At 27.6% G+C, this 25,919-nt stretch overlaps 1 protein-coding gene across 4 annotated transcripts in view; it reads left to right on the top strand.

The window, feature by feature from the left end:
* The window catches only part of LOC118203409 (uncharacterized), a 79,648-nt gene that overhangs the window by 12,633 nt on the left and 41,096 nt on the right, over positions 1-25,919 (top strand). Inside the window, exons 2-11 of one of the 4 annotated variants that reach the window (XM_085812714.1) lie at positions 798-925; positions 2,573-2,676; positions 4,148-4,189; positions 6,664-6,801; positions 12,821-12,951; positions 15,599-15,650; positions 17,954-18,003; positions 20,775-20,826; positions 23,985-24,031; positions 24,870-24,958. In XM_085812714.1, the coding sequence (XP_085668840.1) occupies positions 4,178-4,189; positions 6,664-6,801; positions 12,821-12,951; positions 15,599-15,650; positions 17,954-18,003; positions 20,775-20,826; positions 23,985-24,031; positions 24,870-24,958 (571 nt within the window). In that variant the 5' untranslated portion in view covers positions 798-925; positions 2,573-2,676; positions 4,148-4,177. Of the gene's footprint in view, positions 1-797; positions 926-2,572; positions 2,677-3,754; positions 3,808-4,147; positions 4,190-6,663; positions 6,802-12,820; positions 12,952-15,598; positions 15,651-17,953; positions 18,004-20,774; positions 20,827-23,984; positions 24,032-24,869; positions 24,959-25,919 lie in introns of those variants that run through there. The other 3 variants (XM_085812713.1, XM_085812712.1, XM_085812715.1) reach the window with 3 other exon arrangements.

A 25,919-nucleotide genomic window follows, 5' to 3' on the forward strand; every position in this document is an offset into this window, starting at 1 on the left:
AAGAGTTTGTTTATAATATGCAAAAATTTCCGAACTTTATGATAGGTACACTGTTGGATGTTTAAATTTTAAAATATAGATATACAATGGTTAAAAAAATACATATTATCCTGTGTAGTGGAGGTCATGCAAATCATTCCTGCAGAATTCTGAAAGAACTGAAATCTCTTGTTTAATAAACAATTGGCATTCAATCTGCTTCATTTATGTGTTTTATAAAATGGCTTTCATCAGTTTCTGCTATTTTGTTAAGCTTTCCAGTTCTACAGAAAGCTGTGTTTAGAATGCTATGAGTGCAAACGTCTGCAAGTAATTATTACAATCTGTTACTGTTTTGTTAGCTGAATTCAGCTGAACGTATTGTGTCTGTTAATTACACACTTTTTTTTATGGTAGAATCTCATAATTTTGAAAATAATCCACTGCTTGCTGTATATGAATAATTTTGAAAATAATTCACTGCTTGCTGTATATGAACATATTGTGTCTGTTAAATACACTTTTTTTTTATGGTAGAATCTCATAATTTTGAAAATAATCCACTGCTTGCTGTATAAGGCAGATCCCAAATTTTAATCATTTTATTCAAAACATAACAAAAATACAGCAATAATTGGTAAACTGGTAACTCTTAAATTAAATAATTAAGATTTTATTTTTACAATCTGGGCATAAGTCAAAACAGGCTTTCAAGTAGAAATTGTTTGCTTGTCTTTAAAAAGTATGTGGCATGAACTTTATGTGTGTATTTTCATTTCTGCAAAATTACTTAATTGTTAATAATTAATGATTTTTAGTTGAACAACACATTAAGGAAATAGAGAAAACAGCAGATTTCTATAAACTTCAGTTGCAAGAAGAAAAAAGGGAAATAGAAGACACACAGAAAAAATTCTCAAATTTATTACATGCTTTTGCTAGAAAGGTAGATTATTTCATTACTAAAATCTGATGTGTGTTTCTATTTTTATAAAGTATTTGGTCTTCTACATGTTGGTAATCTTTTGATCTTCATTGTAATTTTATTTTCTGCACCTTATTTAACGATTTTCAAATAATAAAAATAAATCGAACATTTATTGGTACTTTTCCCGTTTTGCCGGCGCAGGCGATAAACTTGCCAATAATATTAAAACTGATCCCAAACAGAATATCCTCATTGGTAACCTTTTACGCCTCATTTTCAAAACAAGCAGCAGCCATTACTCTTATCAGATTGATTGTTTCTTTTAATACTGGCATACAATTACATAGAATTTTTACCAGATAGTTCAATTTTATGCCCTAAGGCCATTTGCGGTAATTAAATCAGTTAGGATGCAATCACACCACTCACCCGAAGGCAAAAATATAGAAAAGGCAAAGTGAAGGGTCATCATTTCTAATGAGAATGCACTAGCGAAGTAAATCTCTGCTGTTATACATAATTTATGAGTATGCTATTTGTACGAATTGGAATAATTCTTGCATTTAAACTTGTATTCCAAATTAAGATTTAACTTGAAATTAATGTAGATAATTACTGAGAAAATTAGATTTTTGTAGCATAGTTTACGTGACACGAGATCACTTGGGATGAACCGACGAATCAGGATGTTGAACCGTGAAAGCATAGTAAATTCTTAAATTCTTTCTTTATTTATTGGCTTTTTACAAAATTTTAAACGATATTAAAATGTTTATGCCTTCAAAATAAAAAATTCTTATAACTAGCATTTGTTAACGTTTTTTGTGTGTATACTGTATGTTGTCGCCAATAAAGTCTGCTTGGCGAGATTTGTGCCGACGAAACGGAAAAGTACCTATTTATTTTGTATGCATAAGATTTTTTTCTTCTTTCTAAGTTAGAGAGGATGTGAACTTTACAGTGGGGTATACATGTGGTTGCTATTATATTATTGAAAATATTTTTTATTCTTTTTCATTGTATTTTTGATTTTCTATATTTTAGTAGTAATTTATATTGTTTTATTTTATTTATTGTTTTTAGAATGGTAATTTTATAGTTTATTTTGGGTTTAATCTGATTTATAGCCATATTTTGTATTTAAGTCTATGTTTGCATAGAATTGTAGATCTTTTAATTCTAAGTGCAATAGTTTTAGAATTGTAAAGATAGCTCAGTTAGAAGAGGAGATATAGGCAGTTTCATGCGTAAGAGCCCTGGTGAAACTTTTTGCCACCTAGTTGGTGACATTTGACATTTTTGCACCAAATTGGCTACTTTTTGGAAGATATGCAAAACCAAATTTTTGAAGTTTTACAACTGATTCTTCCGAAAGTTTCCAGAGCCCATGCAGCAGGGTGTAAACGTGAGTCATAAAACTAGGCAGTTCAGTTACAAACCAGTTGTGAGACTTAGCAGTTAGTTGAATTATGAGTTATTGTTTACCCTGAGAGTGATTTGAGGAATTTTACAATTTATGCCATGTGTTAAAGAGGAATTGCTAATTATCCACATTCTCCTTGAGGTATTTCCAGCTATTATTGTATTGTATGTATTATTTATTGTGCTTATTTTCCTAACAATTTATTCATTTTTTTCCTGCTTACCTGGACTTATTATTTAAAGCAACACCAATGATCCTATAGCTCACAACAATTTTCACACTTTCATGAATTTTATAAGAATATTTAACAAGGGGATGAATAAAATAGCACTGATTGGATATTAAGGTGAAGATTTTGCTATTTGGTTTATTTTTATGCTGTATAAAATATGTTAAAAGTAACTTTAGCTATATAATAATAATACAGTGGAACTTATTTATGGTGACTACTCCCAGCTGTAGATGATTTTGGTTTGCTGTAAATTGTCTTCTTAAAGAGGATTTTATATTGTTATATGCATTTTGTGATTGCAACTTGTCTTGAAGTTCAGTTTATTTCATATACTGGGATAGGAAAGCTTACTTTTTATATTTAATTGAAACCAAACTTTCAAATAATGCATTTTACTAAAACATATATACTATAATTTTTAATGTTTCACTTTTGTATGATAAGATTTAAAGAAATTTTATACTTTATGGTATGTAATTAAACTTAACTGGTATTCTTAAAATTATTTTAAACTAAAATAATTATAAAAATACCAACTAAATAATTGAAATTGTTTTAATTATCATAATACAGCTTTATTATCTTTCAAAACTTTATGTTTGACATAATTAATACATTTTAAATGTATAATTATGTAAAATTTAATTTACAATTTTGTATGATAAAATTTTAAGAAATTTTAAACTTTATGGTATGTAACTAAACTGTTAACCGGTCTTCTTAAAATTATTTTAAACTAAAATAATTATAAAAATACCAACTAAATAATTGAAATTGTTTTAATTATCATAATACAGTTTTACTATCTTTTCGAACTTTATATTTGATGTAATTAATAAATTTTAAAAGTATAATTATGTGAAGTCTAATTTATAATTTTGAGGATATTATTAAAAGTAAATGCTTTTTTTCTTTTATTTTCTTTTTTTAGCAAATGTATTTTTATGTAGATTCAGATTTATGTGATTTCAGATTAACAATCTTATTTGAATTTTTGTGTTCCAGCATTTGATAATGGGAAATATTTAAAAAAAAAAATGATCTAGGAGGAGTTTTAGTACTTGTAGTTTATGCAAAATTTGTTTTTTCCGCAATCTATTTCAAATAATGCATTTCTGTTTGCTTCTGCTTATCTAATTTGTTGCTATGGTTATTTTTGTTGATAGCATCTAAACATATCTTTTGTATCTGTTTGGTCACCAAAGAGATGAAATAACTTGAGAGTTATGCATAGTTTGTTAACAGGTGAAAGATTTTGAGTGTATTTTTAATTATTAATTAATACACTGTTAAAATTAACTAAATATGTAAAACTATTAAGATAATAAATAATTTGTATTTACTTGTGAATTCATATGATTTACAAGTCTAGTTTGTTTAGTTATTTATAAATTTGAATGAGATGAGAATGTTTATATTCTTTTACCTTCAATTTTATGTTGTAATTATATTAATCTCAAGCATTATATTAATATTTTATTATTATTATTATGTTGTACTTTTATGTATACTTTTTTATAAAATTATTTCCCATATTTTTTAAATTTGTTTTATATTTATATAGTATTCCTTTTTATTAAAACAGCAGGATTTATCATATGGACAATCAGATCCCATGAAATTTTCAGTATGTATATAAAGTCATCTAAAATTTTATTTTATATAAATTATATATATGTATACATCATTAATATATAATACATTCAATGTATTTTTTGTGAAATATAAAATTAAATATGTTTGTGTTTTACAGTATGCTATTTTTATTCATTATGCATTTATTTTAAATTTAAATACATATTTTGTGTCACTGAAGTCAAACAGCTATTAGCTTATCAAAATAAGAATATTCTCATTTAATTCAAATGTTTTATTATAGCTTTTCTTAGGTGTATCCATTACAAATTATGTTCATTCATGTTCCAATTAAATTTTACCTGTATTACTATTTAATTCAAATCATTATCACTAGATCATCAGTCTCAAAATTTAGTTTTATTTGTCTCAAGCAAAGCATTAAAAAAGGGGGGAAATGTAAATTGCAAATATTATGTATTTTATTTGTAACTAAATTTCTTAGCATCTTCTTCTTCTTTTTTTTGTGGGGGGAGACATATAAGTGTTGAAATAGAACAGCAAATGTAAACTTTGCATGTGGTAAAAAAAAAAAAAAAAAAAAAAAAAAAAAAAAAGAACACAAGGAAAAAATAATGTGTTATTTGTATAATTATTATAAAATACTTTTTACAGATGCGAGTACAAGAAAGATTTGTTTAATGTAAATTAGAGGGGATTTTTACTTAAAAATTTAAGAAAATGTTTATTAAAAAGTGTTTATGGATTTTTTTATAATGAAATGGGTACTTTCTGTTACCATACAATGCATTTTCTGCAGTATATTGACACATTTTGGTTTTCCACAGTTTTGTTGCATCTACCACTTTTAATTAGGACAAGATAATAAGGATCTGACATATATCTTCCCTCAGCAATTATATTGTGATTCTTCTGAAGCAAGCTTTATGTCGCAGAGCTCAGTAGACAACTCCTGATATTGTTAAATAAATTAATCTTATGACAGTAATGAAAAAATGCAGAATCTAGCAAATCACATTTGTGTTTGGATGCTTCCCCCCTGGCATATATGAAGGATGCGTAACCATTTCAGTTTTGAGTCTCAGTTTAATTTCATATGATAATTTTAAGTCTTTCTTTGTGCAGCATACCTTTTTTCTTGAAGAAACAGAACAGCTAGTTGTTTATCTCTTGACATATCCCAAATGATGAAATCCATTGCAGGGGAGTAAAAAAATAGGATTAGATGAAAAATGGTTATGAACAATGGTTATCAAGACTGGGAAAGAAGCCAAAATATACTAGCATTGGGAGGAGGAAATATGCCCTGCCAAACAAAAAAAAAGGGGGGGGGGATGGCTTGTAACAGAAAAGTACCACGAAATATCATCTTTTAATAATTCAATTTAAATCCGCTGTGAAATTACAAACCAGAATATGAGATGAAAATTAAATTTATTTCTTATTTTCATAGTATTGTGGTAAAAGTATATTTACCCCTTGGTGAAAATTGTTGATTTTTTTGCGGTACATGGATACCGAGTTTGCAATTCTTTGACTTGTTATTTTAACTTATATCCATGTAGATGTCAACTTATTTTCACTTAAAAAAAAATCAGAGAATTGCACAAACTTGTGCACTCCCTTGAATTTGCCCATGTACACATCGATATATTTTCACTTAAAAAGGCAAAGGAGCACATAATTCTAGGTAAAAGTATATTTATGGAACATTCAAAGTACTCAGGTTACCGTAAGTGAAACAACAACTTCGCAATAATGCAAGGGGGTACCCTTCAGTCTACTCTAATCGTAATTGTACTTCAAGAAAATTCCTGACCAATTTTGCATTTTTAAACATTACTTCAAAAATATTCCTTTATTAACACAATGCAATTTTTCAAAATTTTAAAGTGTTATTTTATTTGCAATTGAAGCTGAAATTTTATGTTTTGAAGTATTTATTCAGTGTGATAAAACTTCACAACCTTTTTTATCTACTTATATATTTAAGTTTCTTTTTTTTTTTTTTTTTAAATTGGCATACATAATTTTTTTTAATTAAATCAAAGATTTAGGAGCATTTTTTTACAAAAACATTGGCTTTTTCCCCTTTCGTTTTTCCTCCTCACTTTTTTTGTGTGCATGTGTGCATTAGATGAATTTATCATTAAAAATTTACAGTTAGCTTGCATAACATTTCAGAGCTAATTTATAATGAACTGCTAGCAAGTTAACTAAACTTTTTCCTCCTTCAATCTTATAATGCAAATTAGCTATGTTTTTCTGCTGTTATGTTTTTCTGTAAGAATTTTTGACAATTTATTTTGTAAAGAATCAGTTTTCATAGTAAAGAGCTTTTAAGATAATTTTATTCATGATTATTGCAATTTGGATCAGAAATCAGCAAATATTTAATTATTTAGAGATTGCGACATTTAAAAAGTGTTTTGTGAATTTTTTCTTTTAATTGATTTATTAATTTTATTTCAATATGCTTCCTAAATATAATATAAATTTCTTTAGGACCCTCAAAATAGTTTACTTAGTACTTTATTCAAAGATGATTTACCTAGTGGAATTATTTTCAATGACGATCAAGAAAAGAAAAGGAAACAACTTGCTGCTGAACGAAGAGCAGAGTATAATGCATTTTTAGAAAAGGTGAGTAGTATGCTTTGCTTTAAAGTATAAATTAGGCTTTATTTTTGTGTAACATTTTGCCATTTTATCATTTTGTTTATTTCATTGCAAAACTATATCAGAATATTAATTTATTTAATTTATTTGAATTTTGTTACATAATAAAATTAAATAAAAAAATAAAACCGTTTCTTTACTAATACTTCATTTACTAAATCTGTTTATTTCAGTTCAATGAAAATAATTAAAAATCCCCCCTTTTTATTTTAACTTGACATTTCTCAGAATATTGCATTTAATGAAATGTCATTGCTGTCATGTAGTTATACTGGAAGATCTTGCATAGTGTAGCTTCACTCACTGCAGACCCCACTATAGTATGGTTAGTAATTTGAGTAATAAATTTTAGTCAGTACTTTGTATCTTTTTATTATTTTTCATTAACATTGGGTAAATATGTAAATATTTTTGTTCTAACAAAATTTTATAGGAACAAGTTACTAATTTTCCTATAGAAATAATGTTTCAATGGTGCTGATTCATTTAGTGTACTGCCAATTAACAGTATTAAGCGAGGTATTCCTGTATATTATAATTTCATGTCGATCAACTTTTATTCACTGTTTATAATATTTATTCACTCTACTGCTATAGTTTTATGATTTTATTGATGCATATAATAGTTTTTTGATTTTAAGGTCTTATTTTTTCTGAAACACAGGGTGCAGCTGAAAGAACTCTCTGATTTTGGAAGCTAATAAAATCCAAACCAAACCAGGATATGAAAATTTCTTGTTATTACTTGAAAGTACACATACGGCCATTTTACATAATTTTTTCCCCTTTTAAATAAAACAGAACTCAGTGGGGCCTCTATTGTTTATGCATTGATTGAGTCTTTGTGGATAATTGTCCAAGAATTTGTGAGATATTTGAGGAATGATGGCAGCAACTTCCTGTTGTATCGCCTTCTTTACAGCTTTGAAACTGACACCTAACAGTACTTTTTTTTTTTTTTTTTTTTGGAGAATAGTATCTTGCCAGTCAAGTGCAAAATGAATGTGAAAGGGAAACTGAATTGCCATTGCGTTTTGTCAGCAACCTGCTATTATGAATAAACTGCTCTACAATGAAATCATGATGTTCTCATGACCAAGCTATGGCCTAGTCTAAAATGACATGTAAGTTGCTATTCAATGGTTGCTGTAAACCCTCCTGAATTGTAGCAGTGCTACTCCAAAATTGGGGAGTTCTTTCTGCTGTACCTTGTATTGTGATATTATCAAAGTTTCTGCTTAAAAATTGTATTTTGAGTGAGGGATAAAAGATATTAGTTAACTATCAGAAAAAAAGCTATGATTTTGAATGGTCATTTCATTTAGAAATTTAGACAAAGCCATTCTGTACAATTCTGCTTTATTGAGGAAGATGTAAATATTTTCTTTTCTTTAACTTTTATAGCCCATGCATATAAAAATAATAAGAGTGTTGATTTTTCAACTAATTAACTGTACCGGTTTGAAACTTTTCAGTCTTGTAATATCTCTGTTAGAATTATTGAACTTCTAACCTCTGGTTTTCTGTACTCTATCATAGTGAAAAGTGACTCATATATTGAACTGTTTGAAGGCATAATTGTTGTCTGAAATTAGCTAATCTAAAGTTTTTTAATTACATTATATCTAAAAAGAGATTTGAAATAGGATGCATTAATGAAATCTGTCTTTAGACAAGAGTGCCAAAAATAGTTTGTTACATTATTAAACAATTATTTATTTCTGTTCATGTGGTAAACTTTCATGCCATTTTATAAAAAATATAAAATATTAATTTTCAGTTTTAGGTATGTAAAGGATAATATTTTTAACACGAAATATGAATGTAAGATTGTACCAATACATATTTTTCTGCATTGACAACTGTGTAATTTCTGCCTCCTTTCCAACAGTTTTCCGATGCCACTGTTATAAGCAGTGTGTTCTTAAATATTATTTCTCATTAATCATTTTAAAGTTAGCATATATTTTATTTTTGTTAGTAAAGGTGGGAATTTATTATCTTGATGCACAGACATTGACTTCGAATTTGGTTCTGAGAAAATATGTTATGAATTAATGAGCTGTAATATAATTTATTAAATTTCAGTTTATTTTTAGGTGAAAGCATCATATATATATATATATATATATAATTCAGTTCTTAATGTATAGCTTAAATTAAAAGAATTTCTTATTCATTTTTATTTTAGATTTTATTTATGATAAAAATTTTTTTTTTGGCTTAAGTTAATAAAAGATAAAACACTCTCACTTTATTTGGTTATTTTTGATTGATAGTAGATTGGTTTGTTTTCCCTGTGAAGTCAATTAATCAGCAGTCAATAACAATAGCTACATTTTCAGTACTTTGGATTTTGAATTTAACGTTTGGAATTTTTATGGTCGAAGGATTTTTCTTTACAGATTCTAAATAATTTTTACTACAATAGATCTAGATAACTTTGGATACTGACTTGGAAAGCTACTTAAAAGTACTTACTGAAGTTTTTTCTAATAATTCATAACATTAATTAAATTTATTTTTCTTGGAGATGATATATAAATACATTTTCTAATAAAAAATTATCTATCTCTCTCTATCTATCTATATATATATATACACACACACACAAGAATTTTTTAGAATATTTTTAAAGCTTCAGTTTTATATAGTATCAAAAATAAATTTTCTCAATCATAAATTACATTTTTTCCTCAGCAGAACTCTAATAAAAACTAAATTTCTTAACCAGAACTTTACTATTATTAAAGTTGACAAAGCAAGTAACACTTTGAATGTAATTTGAAAAAAGAAATATGGTTTGCTTATTGAAAAAGAACTTCAGCAGACTATTATGTCTCCAGTGTTTCTTCTGTTATTAGCAAGATTAAAGCTTTTCAATGGGCACTAAAAATTCATCTTTTCTGACAACAATAAATTATCTTATCTTTATACCTTGCCTAAATTCCATAAAAATCTTATCAAATTTAGTTTTATTGCTAATGGTACTAAAAACTACAAAAGGCAGCAGACAATATTTTTGCTCTCAAGCTTAAAAAAAAAAAAAAAAAAAAAAAAAAAAAAAAAAAATGTACTATTATTTTTAAATCTATTAAGAAAGCACATCGTTAAATTCGATTATTAATAATAACATACCTGTTCTTTCTACGCTTAAAAATTTGAAAGGTAAAAGAAATCAGTTGTTACTAATTTGAAAATTTGGATTTTTCACCTCATTAACTGAAATGTACTTAAATGTCCATTAAATGTCTTTTAGCTCTTCCTAAACTTTTCCCTAAAATTCGTACATTTATTTTAGAAGATAATTGAAAAATTATCCTCAGTTGTACACTTTTTAATAACTGCATCCAATTTAGAGGCTATTTTTCAACCAGTTTATGGGATTCCTATGGGAACTTTCTATTCCACACATTTATGTAACCTTTACTTATTCACTAAAGAATATCACTTCAAAAAATCTCTTAATCAAAATGACAAAATTACTTCACTAATAGTTTTAGATATATTGATGATAGTTTTGCTATAAATAATTTTGAGAAAGTACAAGAACACTGTAGTTACCCATCTAATTTGGTACTAAATAAAACTAATACTGCTTGAAAAGAAATTAACTATTTTGATTTCAAATATATTAACTTAATGACAAAAGAAGAGACTTCAATTACAAGGCAATTTAATTAATACACTGGGAAACTAATATTTAAAAAAATTAAATAGCACTGTTCTCAATCAACTCCATGGAATTAAAAAGTATAGAACTGAAATTAATTACCTACAAGAAAAAATCATACTTTTCATTAAATAGAGAATAAAATTCATTAACAGAGATTAAAAAAAAAAGTATTTCATTAACCTTTCTTTGAAAAAAGCAGGCATTAACTACTGAATATATCTGATTTTATATTGCAATTTGATTGTATTATTTTAACCTAAACAAGAGAGTAATACAGGATCCTAACTAAAATTAGAAACTTGATTTATATGTAAGAATTTTAATAGGCACTGTGTTATACTATTTTATACTTCAAGCACTACACATCCTGTTCCACAACCTGTAAACCTCTGTATTGGGAGGAAGAGAGGTCAAAAAGCACCAATATAGAATGTAGGTTTTCCATTTACTTCCTCCAGTCCCACACTTACTGGCAAAAGATTTTTAGGTTTCATTAAATCTAACCAATGTGGCTGAGTCTGTAGACTTCTGGTTCTCAGTGTCATGGAAGGACATGGCTGTACTTTTAATCCTTACACTTTGACTGATCATTGGTAATACTTCCCACCATTGCATTGGTACTATGCAGACTGCCTAGCCCTAGGGGAATTATATGGAATTTGGTGAGCTATAGACCAGCAACTGTACCACTTTCAATACCTCTAGTTTGTGGACTTACCACCAATCCCTCCTCGTTCCAACCATATTAAATGATCTTTCCTCAAGGTTTTGAAATTGTCAGGCTCGTGTTATTATTCCTCCATAGTGCTATTGCCAGAATAAAATACTCAGTCGGTGTGTACACCTCAGGGGGCTTGTTTTATGTAAATAATTCTCTTGTCATGTACAGATTCTGTAGTATAATTTTGTCTCTTTCCTTTTACTAACTTAGCTTATTTACTTTCAAAGACCATCAAATGCTATATTTAGGTGAATATTATTGACTTTAAACTTGCTATCACCATTTTCCGTAACTTTTACCAGAATTTAAATTTTAATTTCACATTTAAATATTTTTAATTAATAAATTAAAATTTTTAGCCTTAAATATTTTTGCCATCAAATTAGTTTCTTCCCATAGTCCATCATTTCTTACTTTTTTGCAAATCTAATTTTTGCTGCTAGCTCAATAAATGTGATTTTGAGGATTCTTCTATATTGCTGCCAAAATTCTCAACTATACTAATATTTCAACAATCTTGGCATCCTATTTGTTTGAAGTGCATTATTGTCTAGTTTGAAATTCTACATTTGAAAGATTTTTACAATGGCAACCTTTCTGCATACTTTCCACACTCCTTGTTTGAATGTTAAAATACAACCACATTTTTTCCAAGATTTTAGGCAATATTGTTTCATTAAGCAACACTAGTAAGATTTCCTATTGTTTTATTTTTTATTTTAATTTCTGGGGGGTTTTCCAATCTTTTTATATACTTATAGTGCAGGTATGAGTAGTATAGTGTAGATATGAATGGAATGTAAAAGTTTTTGATTTTTTAGGGCTCTTAGCTAAAATGGTAGAATTTGTTACATAAAAATTTTTTGTAAGTTAAAATTTAACAGTTAACATGACCGTTGTATTCTTTTCATAATTAAAATGACCACTTTATTCATCGTAATTCCGTTTTTTTTTTTCTGCCATGGCTAAACGTAAATTGGGTTCATCTTCTCTAGACAGCTCTGTGCTAAATTCTATCAGCCTACCATGACTGTGAACCTCTAAAATATCACACACACACACACGCACATATATATATATACACACATCCTAGTATTGCCCATTGCAATAGCAAAGGGAGGTGCACAACTAGATGTTATAACAATCCATATACAAAATTTCAATGCTGCACGGCTAATCCTTTTGAGTTATGTGAGATACATGCATAAAGACATATGTATGTTGTACGTATGTACAGATGTTACAAAAAAATTCCTTTCAAATCCATTTTACAATCCATTTTTGAAAAAGAAGCTTTTATTCTTTGCTTATGTACAGATATGCAAAAAATTGTTCATATGGATTCGATAGTACTCAAAATGAATATTTCCATTAAAATATGATGCCCTAAATTTTGCACAGTTACAGTACTCCCTTTACTTTGTAGAAGGAAGTAAATATAGTGTCCTTATTTGTGTTCATGGGTGATATTTTATTCAGTTACTGAATGTGATTTCCCTGGCATTTATGACAGTTTACTAATGAAATAAAATCTTATTTTTATATGAAATGACAATTTTATTCTAAAGTTGAAAATATTATTCTAGAAAGAATTTGAATCATTAACAAAAAGAAAAGTACTTGATGAGAAGAGAAGTGTTACTCCCAAATCAATCCTGGATTCAGTAGATTATGAACAAGTTTTAGCCAAAAGGAAAGAAGAAGAAATAAAATTCAGGTATAACATTTAAATTTTTATTATTATTAAATATTTATTATTATCATTCTTATACACATCATTATTAAGCAATTTCAAATTATTTTCATTTTTGCTTTTTCTTTCTGTATAAGCCTTAGCCTTTATTATATTTTTTCAGAGGTTTAAGCCCCTGACTGGCACAACTGTTTTTATCTGGTCATGAGATTTTTTTTGTCATTTTGTATATATTACCTCAATATTTTCTTTTATTTTCTTTAATTGTAATGAATAGCTTAATGAGTGAAAGTGTATGAAAACGAAGACTAAAATAATTAATTTATACAAATTTAGCAAATGAAGGCGGATTAAATATAGTTCTTCATAAGCTGATAAAAAAAAAAAAAAAAAAAAAAAAAAAAAAAAACATGCCACTCAGGGAGTTAAGATTAGAGAAATGAAAATGTCTGTACACATACAAATTTGCATTTTGCTTCATTAGTTAATTTTTAATATGTGTACCCCTAATTAAAAATTGTTATTTGCAAATTTTTTGTTGATTTTTTTTTTTTTTTTAAACGATGTATTTAAAACAGATATGTGTTTTCCTTCAGTATGCCTTATGGTACAGATTATACTGTATTTGATGAAAACTAACATCTACAAGAAGAAAATTTGGTACTTTCCCAACAGGTGATCTACCATTCGTCTGCTGACCCACTGCATGTGAATCATGATTGAAACCAAAAAATGACAATAATGCTCTACTAAGCCACATATAAAGCAGCAGTAAATAAATAAAAAGTAAATATGTGAAGAAATTATGTATACTTTTATTGCATTACCAGATTATTACATTAAAGTATACAACATTACCTGAAGAATGCACTAATGTAGCCTTGTAGATGACTTATCATATCCATCAATTGTTATCATTGTACTTTAAGCATATTAAACACACAGTTCCAGTAATCCTATTTGGCATCTGTAATTTGAAACAGTCCTATTTCATATTTGTAAATAATCATTTTACTATTACAATTTTAGATATAAAACAACACTGATAGTCATCCCTATTTTTCATTTACACTTCTGATATTTCAAAGCATGGTCAAAAAGTTACCCCATTGTTGACAGATTCCCACCACATTTCAACAAGATGATAGGGCAGCATTATGGATATTGTTCCTCTTGTTTATATTATTATTTTGCTGGAAAGGTGGGAGTGTTGTGAGAATGTGGTTAGTCATCCTGACATAAGGAGGGCCAAAGAGGGAACCAATTAAGGTTAAATCATGTGATTCATTTTCGTAACTAAAGATAAATACAAGGTAAATCACATGTTGTGATAGATATGGTCGCAATAAGTCCTCTGTTGTAAAAATACCTAAAACTGGTACAGCTGCTTTAAGGAATAGAGAAGATGTTAACTGTAAAACACTGAACTGATATAATCTTCTTAGTTTTGTAATGCAAACAAAGTATTTCTGCAATCAAAACATCCAGCTCTAAAATTTATGAAACTAAGCATTTTGCTGCAGAAAACCTGTTATAAAATTTAATCCAAAAATAATCCTGTACATAAATCTCATTAATTTTTTTGGTTGTGATATAATTTATATTTATTACTGGGATGAAGGACTTTAAGTAGAAAAGAAATCTATGTAACAGTACTAAAATAAAAGCATCTGAAGATGATTACTTCCATTGAACACGTTTTTTATTTAGGTATGCGGAACTTAAATTTTTATTATTTTAGGTAATAACCAACTGTCTTGGTTACTTATATTGATTTCGACATTTCTTTTTTCACTTCCCATCTCACGTGTTTGTGTTCCAATCCTTCATTCACACGTATATCAATCATTTCTGCTTGTATAATTTTTATTTTGAACTCCTCTCTGTTTGGTATTTATTACTTAGTGTCTTCCTATTACAGTGGCTTGTGTTAAGTTACTGGCTAAAATTTTAGAAAAGCAGTTTTGCATGTGAATATTTAAAAAAAACCTTACCTAAATGACTTTAAGGGTCACAATACATTTCCATTTGTCTTCAGCCACATACTTTGGTGAACATAATTTTTTTTTTTTTTTAGCTTTTTAAAGTTGCCTAGTTTTTTTTACTAGGATTTACAACTTTGAAGTTTATGGATAAATTTAAATATTTTGCAATTGATTTCTCCATTGGAGAATTTTTTCTTGTTGCCGATGATTTAACTTAAGAAACATTAGAAACAAAGCATAGTTTTTTTTTTTTTTCAAATATTCATTTGGCATCTTCTTTCTTGTAGAAATGATGATTGTAAGTTTTTACTTTTCTATATAATAATGTTGCTCTTTGAAATGCTCAAAATCATATCCTGGAGTCTTTTTGCTTATGCCTGCCTGAATTTTTTTGGCATAATTCAACTTTTTTATTATTGATTTGAGCTTTACAGATACTTAATCTTACCTACTTAAAGTCTTAGAGTATGTTAAGGGCAAAAATTTTGCATAGAAGCTCAGACTTATTTTTATTGAACTTTTTCTCACCAGTGTATTTTATCTTAGTTAATACTAAGTGTATTTCAAATTATGCGTTTCCTATTTTAGTACCATATTATATCTGTCAAATGAGAGAGATTTTATTTAGTAAATATGTCATTTTAATTGATCTATTTTCATTTTGAAGTATTTTTATTTTATTGTAGGAATTTAAATCATGCTGAGCCTCTGTTGGAAGAAAATATTAGAAGAAATGTTGTAAGTATTCCTTGTTGAGAATGGTTTAGTCCTTTTTATTTATATTGGTTTATTTTCTGAGGATAAAATGTTAAATACCTTTAAACACTCCCAAATATATGTTTGTGCTGTTAAAGTTTCTCTCAAAATACAATACTGAGAAAATCTCATTGTGCAAGTAGTACATAATCTCAGAAAGTTTACTTTTTTGTTTGACGGTAATTAGCCACACAAGTGCCACAGCAATAGGTTTTTTTTGTATTGGTTATGCTAATCATTTCTTTTCATCCTTAACTCTTTTAGTGATGTTTGTCACTGATATAGTCTATGTGAAGAAGTGATAATATTATAGATAACTGACTCGTTTTGCTTAATAATAGAATCTGACACACACTTTTTTAATTTGATTGACTGACTAAGGAGCAGCAGCAGTGTTACAAATGCATTTTCTGCAATGCATGGATAAACAAATACTTAAATTCATGCTTTATAAACTAAGGTAAATAAATGTTATAAAGATTTAACTAACAAATTTTAAATGAAAGAACATATAAACTGTGTGCATGTTTTGCACATTGTGACCGCGTGCATGTATATTGCAGCAAATGAAATATTTCTGTATTTTTTATTTTTCATACTCTTGTATTCATGACATATTTTTAGAAAAAATTAATATCTGATTATTTTTCACATGAAAAAATACAAGATTAGAAGTAGTTTGTCCAACAAAAATAAGCAGGTATGGTAAGGCTTTAGAAGGCATAACTTCATTCTTTCAAGCACTTGATGTCTTGGTTAACGACCATGGCAAAGATAAAACTCAGTCTTTATGCAAAAGATGATGGCCAGCGATAATAACAGCTTAATACTTGGAAATACAACGATGAAGTTTGAAAATGATGTTTGATTGAGTCATAAAAACATGGATATTACTTTCTTTGGCGCCGCAGCGCGCAATGAATTGCAATGAGCGCGCAATGAATGCCGCAGCGCGCAATGAATTGGAATTGATCTGTCAGCACTATCCTTATCTTCAGGGCAGATGTTTTTATTTTATTTGGCTTAGAATTCCTTACTAAATGTAGTATTTCATCTTGATGTACTCCATCTTTGATGTGATTTAAATCAAATTCCTCGTCATTATAATTCGTTTCCGATAGTGAAGAAAGTGACACAGAGGTTATTGAAAACAAAAAAATTTCGATTGACAAATTAGTCGGTATTCTCGACACAGCAATTATAGGACTTGAACATCGGAACTTTGTAACTGAACAAGAAATTATGTCTGTTTATAGAATTAAAGAGAAAGTATTATCACATAAAACGAAGCAACTTAAACAACTTACATTGAAAGAAATGTTTAAATAAAGTAAACAAATAAATATTAAGTTTTTTTTTTCTTTCTTTCTTTCTTTTTTTTTTTTTTTAATTTAATACCCTTTAGATCATAATTGTTCTTTATTTCATACATTACAGTTTCATATTTTTAATTTTATAATTTCTTCATGCCATCTTACCAGATTTAAACTGATGATCTATAATCCGGAATCGCCGAAGTCCCGACGAGTCCGGATTAACGATTTTTGACTGTATCACATATGTTTAAATATCAGGAATGTTCAACTTAAGGAACATAATTAGGTTTACAGTTGCTTGGTGAGAAAAATTAGCACAGCTTTTAAAGTTTTTATTATTTTTACAAGCATATACATATTTACAATATTTTTACAGCAATCAAACTCACCATCACTCAGCAAAAAAAGGGGGATGGGAGAAAGAGCTGATTGCTGGAGAAACTATTTGGCACAAAATGTTTTCCCTTTTCTGATACTGCTAATAGGAGATCGACTAAGTTTCTATAGTCATTTTTGCAGTTCACAAATTTATTATTTACAAAATTGCTAAAAATTACGTAGTGATATTTGGGATGTTGTAGAACAGACACAAAAATCACAGATGTCTTAAAATATTACAAAATTCTAAATTATAATTTGTTTGATCCTATTCTGTAAAGTGTTACAGGAAATATTCTTGCTTTATTAATATGGTAATATTCAGTTTCTTTTTGTACAGATCATGAATTTATATGGTATGCTTAAATCATTTAAAGTTTACGATATATCTATCAAATACGCAAATATGTGCTGTGTATAATGTATATAATATGTTAATTCTGATTTTAAAAAAATATGAACTATATTGAAACTATATTCTGTTTTATTTTGTATCTATTTTTTTGTTTTGTTTATATTGATTTTTTAAAACTTTATTATGAATAATAATTTATAAACTATGTTAAAACTAATTATTTACTTTTGTTTTAGATGTCCACTGTTGGTGACACTTTAAGTGAATCTTCTAAAACGTTTCAAAGGTATTTAAAGATTGATTACCTCGGCACTTTTATTTTAAACAGACTTTGATTTTTCTTTAGATGACTGTTTTAAACATAGAAAAGCTAACCTTTTGTTAGAATTTTTTTCTCTTGTATGGGAAAATATTTTCTTAGATCAAATTGTAATTTTTGCTTAGTTAAAATAACATTAAAAAATTCATAATAGTACACCTGCTAATTAATTCATTTTATATAAAAATTTGCTATATTTTTAATTAAATAAATTAAACTTTAAACCTTATCTTAGTGTCTCTTTGTTTTTCACACAGTTGTTTCATAATTTGTTTTTATTTTTTCTTCTTTGCTTCCCACCCACTGTACAAATATTGAATATGATTGCTGAATATTTCCTTTTATTAGTGCAAAAGTCTATTGGGCTTCTCAAAATTTTTTGCAGTATGAATATACAAATGTATAATGTATGTTGTATATATTTATGTGCCCAGAACTATGTAAGTTTCATATTAAAAATAGATATGTGTTATATATTATTTCATATTATTCTGGTAGTTTGTTTAATTGTAATATGGTAATACTTGGATAATATATTAATATAATCAAATAAACTACTGCAATAATTTGAGAAAAAATAATTGAAAGCCAATATATTTGTATGCTCAGTGTTCTTTCTCTTCAGTCTTTGTCTTCTCTCTGTAATTATGATATTAGGTACTAAAATATCTTTCATCTTCCATGCTATTAACAATATTGAGAAGTCTTGAAGAATAGCTATAAATGGGACTACAAAGGTTGCTTTTACAAAGTTTTTATGACAGTATGTTGCTTTAAGTATCTGTATAACATCAATATAAGTATCTTGATTGATCACTGTAAGAAGTTGTTTATAAAAATAATTACTTTTAATCAATGAGCTTGTTTTTGTTTTGTGCGTGCCACTACTGTTAGACAAAATAATCTGCAAATATATTCTATGATTCATTTTTTATATTGGATGGCATACTTATGACCAATTTATTTCAATGCCTTTCTGCTGAAGCCATCAACAATATTTGTGCTTCTGATCAAGTTCACCATTTTTATTTGTCAAAACAGATTCTGTCTTATTCCCAAAGTAATACTTAGTTAGGCTTTTAAGAAAAGACTTTAAATCTTATGACAGACTGCATAAAATGTGAGTGAATGCATAGTATTTTTATGAAAAATATTTTAAAAATAATTATGCAAAATATTTTTAAAAAGCCCACATTGAAATTATGTGCAATGATTATTTCATGATTCAAAGTAAGCCATATGTTAGCAAGAAAAATCAACCATTTTCTGATGAATTTACAAAAGAAACTTCCGTCCTCACAAATTGAAACTATCATCTTTTCTTAAATTAGTTTCAAAAACAGATAGAGCAGGAGCAATGATATGCTGCATAAATGAAATTGTAATGCCGAATGATGACCAGCTCCCTAGTTTTTTCAGTTATCACTATATAATTCACCAAGAAATAGTAGCCAGCAAAAGAAACAACTAAATAATGTGCAAGGTATATTGTCATTGAACAAATTAAATGAATAAATGATAAAATAAAAAAGTGAAAGAATAAATAAACTTTTGAAAAGGTTGACATCTCAATTTTTGTTAAAGTAAGTTTAAACTGATTATTTATATACTGATTATTTACTGATTATTATAAACTGATTATTTATCATATGCATATCAAAACACCATTCTCATTTACTGAAAAGACATTTTACAAAAAAAAATTACTTTGAGATGAAACAATGTTATTACATTAAATTTTGTTACAAATAAGGTAAATCTGTTACCAAAATGTTCGAGATGACTCAATCAGTATATGGTGATGCATCGTTATCAAGAACACAAGTGTATGACTAGTACAACTGCTTTAAATGTGGACACAAAAGCATTAAAGATGAACCAAAGATAGGGTGCCCTTCAGCTTCAAAGAATGCGGAAAATGTGGAGAAAATATTTCTTCAGCAAAAACTGATAGGTAATAGATCAGCAACTTTCCGACATATTTGGAATAAGCAAAGCAATAGGTTAATTTCAGTTGAATATCTGAAAATGAGGAAAGTTTGTGCTCGGTTTCTGCCTCAGATTCTTGCAGAATGGCAAAAAAAAAAAAAAAAAAAAAAAAAAAAAAAAAAAAAAAAAAACAGTTCACAACTTATATAAGCATTTAGCTAGCTGTCATAGCATGACTTCAGGTTCTTGATACTGATTTCCTCTGTGTTCACATCAATACTTTGGTGCATCATCGTAATAAATGTTTGCATAAGCATGGTGATTATGTAAAAAAAAATATGCTGACCAGTGCTTTATTGCTTTGCATCCATATATCTACCACCGGTGGATTAAAGTATGTTTTTAGGAAGGCAGCACCTTCTTTTTGAATTGGTATTATAGCATACATACCTACATCTAGTTCTTTTTAAGTTTAGGTATCTAAAATGTGTACTTCTTTTGTTCTTGAATTTTAGTTTTTTTGTTTATTTATAAAAAAATATTGTACAATAGAATTTTTTCTTTCACTTTTTGTACAAGAGATACAAGAATAAAAAGTACTTTATGGTTATTTATGTTTAATAATGGCAACTTCTATAATTTGAATAATCTAACCTTGTTTTACTGCTCATATTTTTCAAGCAACACTTTTGTTTCTGTTAACTGTAGTAATACATTTATTTTGGTGTAATTTTTTCATTGTTTATAATGGAAGCATGTAATGTAAATATTTTGCATTCTTCTCATGTATGTTTTTAAAAATTTCATAGAAATCTCAGCAGTGCTGGAAGACTTAAAAGTTTGGAAAATAATCGAAATTTTGTATGTATACATGTTATTTTAATTCATTCTTCTTGTAGGCATTAAACAGTATTTTTTCCTATGGCATTCCTATGGTAATTCCATGAAGTGATATAAAGGATTCTATTAAAAAAATCCAATAATTACAGAAAATTTTACCTATTGAAATTTAAGAATGTGTTGGGTACACTTGTATTTCCTAGATAAGATATTTGAATCAGGTAGCTTTTAGTGTGGCAGCGTGTAGCAAACTTTTTAATTCCAAATCTGCAGATTACTTTAATTGTATATGCTGTACTTGACTACCTAAAATATAGAAAACAACATACTAATGGCTGTGTTTAGATAGAAATTTAACATAATGAACATCATTCTTAAACTATCAAATCAGCTGCAGTTTTTCTTTAAGAATGCTTGATGTGAATCCAGTTTGTACATTGATTCCTACAAACAATTTCTTATGTGAAGGGAATACCAATATTATTGTTCCATAAAATTTAAAAGGTTTCCACTACTAAATTTAATTACAGAATACTTTCATAATATATAAAATTATGGTATGTGAACATAATCATCAATAATTGTGCCCAAGTGTTTTCCTATTTTAAATCAGAATCATAATATCTTTCTTAATGATGTGTAAAGAAGGTGGGGGAGAATAAGTAATGCATTGTTATTTTAGAATAAAACAAAGTTTAAAAAAAAGTTCTGCAAGGTTAACAGTTGCTCAGAAGGCTTTTTAAAGTTTAACATAGTTTGCCAAGATTATCGATAGAGATGGTCCGGCAGGAAAAGTGAAACATTTTATAATACATTAGATTAATATACTTAGGCTAACATGGGAACATTATGTATCTTTTATACATTTGAAAAGTGAAAAAATATGTAACATAATTTTGTGGACATATTTAATGTTTTTAATTATATGCATTTAAATCAAATTGAACAGTAAAAAGATAATATTTTTAAGAATGGCATCTAACCCTGCTTTTAACCCTTTTGGGATGGGTATGCCATATATGCATTGGCTGCCAACTGTATCAGATCCAGACTGCTCTGTTCGGGAGGTTGAACCACATATGAATTTTTGGAAAGAATGTTTAATTAGCATCTTTTTTTGCCACTAAATGTAGTACAATGTCTTGGAGAATGATGATCTTCAATCCATTGTGGTATTTTTTATTTTGGTATTTTATTTCAGAATGAAAGTGGAAATCATGGATTGAGTAATGTAAATAAACAGAGCTCACTATTAGTTGTGTCAGTTGATAGAATACATGGGGGATGCACTTGATGTTTCTGAATACTTTTGTTTTTATTTTTGGTGATATAGGGATATATGTCCTGGTTTTTATTCATTCCTCATAGAGGTAGGGTATGGTTGAGATGAATATTTTGTGTATCATTTAGTAAAAAATTTCTTACACTTCAAATGGTTAGGAAAATATAATGAATGATAAAGTTTTCAAATAAATTCTGATAATGACCTGAGTGTTCTTCTCAAAATGTTGCAAAAAATTGGAGCTGTTTGACGGCAAATTTAATTTATGCAAATGATTTTCCAAAATTATTTTTACCCGCACAAATTTCCCATCCCAGCAAGACAATGAATGCATCCTGTCAATGCACTATCTCAAGAGTTCAGTGACTGAAACCCCCATCGTGACAGGGTTAAGTAGCTCAGTTTGTTAATCAGTAACAGACAGATTAAATGTGAAGAGAAATATCTTACATTTTGCCAAATAGCAACAAACTCGAATAAAAATTGAAGGAACGCAAATGTGTGTTTCAAGACTAATAGCCCTTTTAGGCTAATAATTATGTAAATGTTAATTATTTTATGATTTTTATCTTGAAAATAGATGCAAGGCTCCAAGTATCAAAATGTTAATTAATAGTTCATTTATTAAGACGCAAGAGAACACTCTGACATACTGAGAAAGTTTCCTTTTTGCTCCTGATGAAGGGGGGACCCATTTTGCCCTCGAAATCAATTGGAATTTTACAAACTCTACACCCGAGCTCATTTATTATGTGATGTTTCATGTGTCTTCAATTTTTATCATAATTAGTGTCAAGATTGGAAGTTAAGAGCATTGCTTATTTTTGGATTTAAGTAAATGCAAATTGGTAGTGTTTATATTCAAATTAAAGTTACTGTTTTAAAGAGTAAGGAATTGGGAAGAATTCAGAATTTTTACTTTACCTTCACTTAGTTTTCCTATTTTATTGAATAAATAATGAGTAAGATTTGGAATAGTTAATGAAAACGTTATTGCTGCTTAAAATTATGAGTTGAATTTTAATTAAGTATTTAATAAATGAAAATTTTATATTCTATTCTACTGAAGTGCAGCAATTTAAGTTCATTATTGTAAAATTTTTTTTTTTTAAATTTTCTTGTTGGGGGAGGACAATTTGTCATTCACTTGTAACTTTTCACAGAATTATTAAAAAATAAATAAATAAATAAATAAAAACATACATAGAACTGTCTTGTATTTGAATTTTAGGTCTTATTTCGTATTTTAATAATTTTTAGCTTTATACTTGATTTAGTGATTCTTGGCAATTAGCTATGTTTAGTTTTAGTGTTTAATTTTATTTTTTGCAATAAATTTTAATTAATTTGAATTTTAGATGGGTATTCATATTTACAGTTCTGTTTCTGAGTGTAACAACTTTTTGATTTAGAATAGAATATGTTTTTCTTTTTATTGTTTGCACATTCTACTTCATAAACAAAACTTTGAATTTTTTAAGGTATCTTGCGTATGTTTGCATAAATATAAAATGCCTAAAATTATATTTATTTCCAAATTATTGCTAGATTATAGTGCTGGCTTAAACTATGCCTTTAATTAGCTTTAATTCCAGTACAAAAGTGTTTTTAATTATAAGTGAAAATTGTTATAAAAAATTTTTGAACAATTTTTTCCATTTAAAAGTTTTTTATTTATTTAAAACTCTGTTCTTTAGTTCTTTTCATGAAATCCTATTCTGATCATAAACTTAACAATTTGTGAAATTTAGGATTTAAAAAAATATCAAATATGAAATATATTTCATGTCAACGCAATTTAGTTCCCATGAAATATATTTAATTATTCAATTTTCATTATTCTTCATTAGAAATCAATTTGGTGCATGCATACTTAATTTTTTTTCTTTTTTCCTAGGATGTTGTACAACATCATGATGTTCCTGAAAATGATTTTACTTCTAGGTAGGTTAAGAAGTTATGTATTTCTTCTATTTTCTAAACTTTATATTCTCACTGTTGTAAATCTTGCTATTGATTTCATAAAAAATGAGTTTATATTTTGAAGAACTTCAGCTGCCTTTCAATTTTCCCCCTTCCTCTTTTTTTTTTTTTTTTTTTTTCCAAATATTATTTGCGATTTTCATTTCGTTAATCAAAATATATATCTCCTTCAAAGAATGCACTTTGCTAAAATAAAATGAATTTTGTGAAGAATACATTATATTTCAAAAACTGTATGTTTTTGAGTAAGCAAATTTTATGCTTTGGTTGAAGGATTTTTGTAACTGTGAAAGGCCTTGAAAATTTATAAAATTGTTAATTATAGCATGTAATTAAAAAGAATTCAAGATTTCTTCAAGAGTTAACTGTTATGAAGCTATTGTTACTTCTTTTCAATAAACTAGTTTCAGTATCATAATATGATTCCATATTGTAAATGTCAGAGTAATTGTGCATTCAAAATATGTTCAGTTTTTGGTTAGTAGCAGAACTGCAAGCACTTTCATATTGTCAGTACTTAGATTTGTCTGATGTAAAATGTGTTTCATTGTGTGTTCAAAATATGTTCAGTTTTTGGTTAGTAGCAGAACTGCAAGCACTTTCATATTGTCAGTACTTAGATCTGTCTGATGTAAAATGTGTTTCATACTGCCATTCACATGTGTTCTTCACACCCATCTCAATTACCTAGTATAAGGTGTTAAGGTTAATACCACCAGCATCTAATTTTTCCCTAATCAGTATTTTTTGGTTCATGTTTGTTTTATCATTTGTTCTAACATTTCATTACTTGTTTTAGGCATGATGTGAATAGCTTGCAGCATCCTTCCATAAGAAGAACAGGTGGTGGTGGAGAGCCTGTGAGGGATTCATTTGGGAATTTGATTAGTAAGAATTTGACTTCAGTTTTTTGTTAAAATAAATTTAATTATATAAGCAGTTTCAGTTTTACTTTTAACATTTTATTTAAAATGAGTCTACTAGATTTCTGTTATTGAAAATTAGTTTAAAGTGTTTCATCATATTAGATTTCATGATTCCCATTCAAATCATCAAAAGAGTGCTAATTTAAATATTGCTTTAAAAGAAAAATGTATCAAGATAAATTTTAAAAGCATTTTGAGACTCATACTCATGAATCACTTATGGGAGTGTTCAGTGAGTGACACTTTTTAAATTTCAGTGCTCTGAATTTTCAGTAGAAGGTAACTGAACATTTTTTAGAATCAAATCTTTAATATTATTTTTTTGTTATTTGTATCAACTGCAATAGAGTATCAAACTTTTGTTACATTTTTCCCATTTATTCAGGAGATCTACACAAATTGTCAAATGTACAACAGTAAAGTAACTAATATCAGTTAACACTCTGGACTTCCTAAAAATATTTTAGCAGATGCTAATATTAAATTTATGTTCCTTAAATTTTGTTTTATTACCAACCTAAATTTCTGTAAACATGTTTAAAAAGCATAAAGTTCCCCCCCCCCCACTGTGTTGGCAGTGGTTGTTTTGCATACGAATTTCTTTTATTTTTCAAACTAAAATTACTTTAATTGCTTTGTTATAAGTTGATTTTCAAGGGTCTCATTTAAAGAAATGGTGATAAGTAGATTTTCCTTTATGCATCTTTTTAGCTCTCCATCAAGAAAACCCTGTTTTTAAATTTTTCATGACAATCCTTCCTTTTGAGTATTAGTTTTTCAAGAAATTCAGTGTTGACCGTGGTCTTTATAGCTCCTTCATCTTTTTTTCCTTGCTTATTATTATTCATATTCAAGGATGAATTCTTGTGTTAATTTATCTTTCATGCATGATTCACTTGTGCCTACGTACTTCTTTCTATGGT

This window comes from Stegodyphus dumicola, chromosome 3 (assembly GCF_044657685.1).
Source record: "Stegodyphus dumicola isolate Sdum_Otavi_A_Nest chromosome 3, ASM4465768v1".
NCBI lineage: Eukaryota > Metazoa > Arthropoda > Arachnida > Araneae > Eresidae > Stegodyphus > Stegodyphus dumicola.